Raw genomic sequence first — 5,015 nt, forward strand, 5'->3', positions numbered from 1 at the left:
CCGCCCCAAGAGCCCCCTCCCAGCCAGGGAGCCGGCGCCCACTGCAAAGCGGCGGGCCCAGGGACTAGGGACTATATATACCCAGGCACACGTGTGTGCCTGTCTGTCTGTGTGCGCGCGCATGTGACACGGCGCAGACGGCTCTGCGCTGCTACCTCCCCCATGTGCACGGCCGCCCCCTGGGGCCCAGGATTGGACGCCCCTTCCCACTGCTCTTGTCCTCCAAGCCTGATGGGACCAGCACGAGTGGGCGGGGGACTTCTGATTCTTGCCAAGCTGACAGTGCCCCCTCCCCCACTCCCATTTCTTCAACCTTCCAGCCGTTTTAACTCTTCATTCTCCTGCTTGTCAGGTTGCCTGACCACCAGGGTTCGGCCTTTACTTCCAGCCTGGACTCCAGTTTCCCTGACAGAGTGGTGGTGGGAATGGAACTCAAGGTCTCTGCCTGCCACTCTGCTGGTTTCCATGGGTTTGGGGTACAGGAGGGCTGGCCCAGGGCTGGGGGGCTATTTTTAGCAGCAGTGGCCTTCGGGTGCAGAGATGAGTAACTAGCTTCTAGGCATGGAGGGAGGAGGCGGTGGCTTTCATGCAGCTTTTGTGCGACTCTGGGGGAGAGCTGGTTCCCCCAAGCTAGAAGAGGGCGACCCCTATGTCCTTAATGTCTCACCTCGGTGCTGAAACACAGAGCTGCTGGTATAGCGGGGCACAGGAGTCTGGCTTGGCCACTAAAACAGCCCCACCACTCTCATTCTAGATGTTTATCCTTGGTCACCCATGGAGCCTTCCCCCAGTAGCAGGTTCTCTCCCCAGACCAGAAGCCAGAATGTCAGGGTCACCCTGTTCTGTGCCCACTCAGCTCTGCCCAGCCTTGAGGACAGAAGAGTGCTGGGCACTTGCACCCTTTCAGATGGGATGGAGGAGGAATGGTGTGCTCCCTTGGCACAACCAATCCCTTAGCAACTGAAATGATAAAAGCAACCTGTTTCCCAGTATAGAGCTCCCCCTCCCCACCACCACCACAATGCCTAGCTCACTCAGCCCCCACCTGAAGTGATACTCAGAATGCTCACCTCTTAGGCTCATTCTGTCCTGGGGGGTTGTTGCTTACATTCATCCACATGATCCCTCCCCCCAAGCCTATACCAGGTGTCCCCTGATTCACCATGACAATGTTAGTGGCAGCACAGCCCACGCCAACCCTTATATGCAGAGACTTAGCAACCATGCCTGGCAACCATGGCAGCAGCTCCAGTGGAGGGGAGGGAGGGAGGTGGGGGAAAGAATGTGTATGGCAATGGCTCCTGAGGAAGAAGGGATAATTTGTCTTTCCTGAGAGGAATAGGTAATAGAAGGCTATGAGGCTCCCAAATTTTGTCCCTTGTCTTTCCCTCTGCTCCATCCTGACTCTGAGACTGGCTGGCTGGGTTTTTTGGGGGAATGGGAAGAGCAAGAGATCCCAATTTGTTTTCCACTAAAGTATCTGCAGTCCTTTGGATACAGACCCTTCCTTTTAAGGGGATGGGGCCAGAAGGGTTGTTGTGGGGCAGAGACTTAGTGGGAACCAAGGTCTCCTGCTCCTTAACATGGGCCTTTAGAGAGAACCCAAACACCCCTATCCCATCCATTTTATCCCCCCTGAATCCATGTACCTACCAGCTGCGGATGACTCTTGGCTTGAAGGCGCTTCCTTCCACCCCAGGTCCCACCAAGATTCCTAAGGCTTTTTAAAGTCCTTGCCTCCTCCCTAGATGAACCCTCCTTCGTGATGGAATGTGACATACAGACATCTGTCCTTTCCACCATGCACCCACCCACACACAAACATACCCCAATTCTAATTACTTGGAAGCCTCCCTCCCCCAAGTTTGGGAATGTGCTGTGAGGCGTGTACAGAGGTGAATGCAGAAGCAGAGGACTTCTTCATACCCGTGATGCAGCACTGAAAGTTGAGCTCTGACAAGTGCCTTGATGCTCTCCCCTGTGTTCCATCAGGTAGCTAGGTTTGGGGAAACCAGCATGGTAGGGCTGAGGGTTCATCAGAGGGCTCAGTTAGGCATAGTGAGGGTAGGGGCAAGAAGTTACTCTGAAAATGCTTCTGGTCTTAGATGGGAAATTGTATCATACCTGCACAGCAGAGGTTAGATGATACCCAGAATTTGGCTCATACCCAATTAGCATTCCTTATAGTGTTTAGTGCTGCCTGCTGTACTGGTCCACAGTTTCAGCACAGGGAAAGGGTCTGATGGGGTGACCATAGTCCTGTTGCTCCCCTTCCTCCATTCTCCAGCTCATTCTCACCTTGGAAGAAAGGCGAAGGATTTGCAGGTTCAAAGGTAGTAATGGCTCAGCAGAATTCAAACACAGCCCATCTTCCCTCACTAGGAAAAGTTGATGGTGGTGGCAGGTCTCTCTGCCTAAAGGAGACCCCTTTCTTTCTACTCTGTGGTGACCTAACATTGTCATGGGCTTTTCCTTGGGTCCCAGCTATGGTCCAGGCAAAGAGGAAAGTGAGATAATAAGGGGGGCTGCAGGGAATAGAGCAAGGAATAGTTAATAAAGAAGAACTAGAGAGGCAGGAAGTCTAGTGTAGTGGTGAACAGCATGAACTCTGGAGCCAGACTGTTAGGAATCAAATCGTAGCTTTACTTTTTACTAGCTGTGTGACTTTGGGCAAGTTACTTAAACTTTCTGTGCCTCAGTTTTTTTTAAATCTATAAATAGTACCTACTATTGTTCTGAGGACTAAAATTATGTAAAGCTAAGCCCTGAGAATGTTGCCTGGCACACAGTTTTATATATATATCTACACACACACACACACACACACACACATATACGTATGTGTTATTATTGTTATTAATGATGAGCTGAAGAAGCCATATGAAGGAGGAAGATTGGAGCAGTAGTGCCTATCAACTGCAAAAATCAAACATTGCAATACCATGAAAAGGTTCCTGTCATTTTAATTAGGTTTGCCATGAAAAGAAATAACTTCGGCTCACGACTTCATCCTCCACTTAACCCCCATCTACCTTCACATAAAAGCAGCACAGGAACCCAACGGCCCTCCTCCCCACGATCCTCTCCACTCCCACTATGGGAATAAATGTCACTAACTGGACTCAGCCTGCCCCATACAGCATGAAACGGAGTAAGTAAAAACATCTTTATGAAGACTGTTGCTGTGCTATTATCTTAGGGTGAAGTAAGGGGCAGGGATAGAAGCAAAGGCAGGGTGAGGTCTAGGGATCTCTTAGAGATCAGAATCTGCCTGAGGGAAGGCACAGAGCCCATGGCTGACCCAGAAAGGGAGGTATATCTAAGAGGGCAGGGGCTGAGATGGGCTGGTCTACAATTTTCTCGAGTGTATGTGTGAGGGTAAGGGCTGCTAAAAATCTATTCTCCTTCCTCCTCCAACTCCCTTGGCCCCAAGGTAAAAGGGTAGGGGGCTCCTGAGCAAGGAACAGAGTCACAGTTCTCCCAAGGTTTCATCTGTGATCTCCAGAGCTGCTGGCAGGCAGTGAGTGGGGCATATCCCCTAGTGCTGCCTGATCCCTTCCCCCAGCTCAGGGCTTCTTCTCTCCACCTGTGAGCACCAGGGCCTGCAGGATGTCAGACAGAGATACAATTCCCTTGACCACATCAGTCTCATCCACCACCACAAGTCGGTGAACCTGGCACAGAGCAACAAGGAAGAAAGGGGGTGTTTAGTGCCAGCTCCATTAGGGTGGGCCCCTCACCCCCTACCCAGCTTGCCAAATCCTACTCTGAAGGCTTAGGTCTCTTGTCACCTGCTCCCCCCATCCCGCTCCTTTATGGTCTCTGCCCTCCCTACCTCTGCTTCCACCAGCCTATTGATGATGGTCTCCAGAGTCTCATGTAGGTAGCACTTGAGGACACCTTCAAAGTAGTGTGATCGATGTTGCAGGGCTTTGGTCACAGACACATCTAGGTTGTTATAGGTCTTTTCTGCTGCCAGATTCTGGGGAGAGAGGAAGGAGCTTATGGGGAAGGCAGCCAATCCCCAAACCTCAGACCACCCAATCTTACCAGAGGGACTTAGGGCAGCTGTCAGTTATGCCCCCAAGTCACTCCAGTTTATCAACTGCTTTTCAAACAGGATTTGAAAGCTTCTCCCTTCTCCCTCCGTACATTCAGTACCCCATCTCCTCCCCCTCCCCTTTTCCCTACCTCCCAGCCCCTCCATAATCACTCACGATAACATCAAACTTGGAGTAGATGTCCACCACACGCCCTAGGGGGACAGAGGCAGCTCAGTAAGGAGGATCTGGCATCCAAGGCTCCCCCGCCTATAAAATCACTCTCCTGGCTGAGGTGAGCAGGGAGCAGATTTCCCCTGAGCCACCCTGACTTCCCAGGAGCCCTCCCTCCTTCTGCCCAATTTCTCACCCTTCTCATCCACCACTGGCAGGGCAGAAACTCGGTGCTGTACAAAGATGCCCAGAGCCACATAGATGGGGGTGGTAGTACGGACCATGGCAATGTTGGCATAGGTGCCAATCTGAAGCTCTTCCAGAGACTTAGACATGAACTCTGGCTTGGGGAACTCAGTGATCTGAGGAAAGAACCATCAGCTTGATGTTTAAGGCCACCAAACCACCCTCAGAGACCCTTCTACCCCAGTATGTAAGAAGTAAAAACGGGGCTGAGAAGCACTTACAAACAATTTGAGAAACTTGAGGATTCGCTTATGGGTGAGGATGTACAAGGTGTTGCCTGATTCTGGGTCAATAACCGGCAGCCTGTGGATCTTGTTTCGAATTAATGAAGAGACAGCATCAAACAAGCTGCGGAAGGTGGGAGATCATGGTCAGCTCCATGTACTCCATAGTACTGGGGCTGAGGGTGGTTAATGTCTCCTTAGAGTACGTTTATAAACAGGGAAAACTGGTGTTTAGGGTGTAGAGGCAGTATTTAGACCAGATCTAAGGAGTGTGTGAGAGAGAGAGAGCATGAGTGTGAGTGTGTGTGTGTGTGTGTGTGTGTGTGTGTGT

General features: G+C 51.3%; 1 protein-coding gene across 2 annotated transcripts in view; it reads right to left on the reverse strand.

Annotated features, from left to right (window-relative positions):
- Window positions 1-2,936: 2,936 nt before the first annotated feature.
- The window catches only part of PRKAG1 (protein kinase AMP-activated non-catalytic subunit gamma 1), a 26,220-nt gene continuing 24,141 nt past the window's right edge, over window positions 2,937-5,015 (reverse strand). The window contains exons 8-12 of one of the 2 annotated variants that reach the window (XM_023742374.1): window positions 4,682-4,808; window positions 4,411-4,576; window positions 4,218-4,255; window positions 3,836-3,982; window positions 2,937-3,674 (exon numbers count right to left, since the gene is read on the reverse strand). In XM_023742374.1, coding sequence (XP_023598142.1) covers window positions 3,567-3,674; window positions 3,836-3,982; window positions 4,218-4,255; window positions 4,411-4,576; window positions 4,682-4,808 — 586 coding nt within the window. In that variant the 3' untranslated portion in view covers window positions 2,937-3,566. The remainder of the gene's footprint in view (window positions 3,675-3,835; window positions 3,983-4,217; window positions 4,256-4,410; window positions 4,577-4,681; window positions 4,809-5,015) is intronic. The other variant, XM_004388285.1, reaches the window with a different exon arrangement.

The sequence above is a fragment of the Trichechus manatus genome, unplaced genomic scaffold (assembly GCF_000243295.1).
Source record: "Trichechus manatus latirostris isolate Lorelei unplaced genomic scaffold, TriManLat1.0 scaffold00209, whole genome shotgun sequence".
NCBI classification, from domain to species: Eukaryota; Metazoa; Chordata; class Mammalia; order Sirenia; family Trichechidae; genus Trichechus; species Trichechus manatus.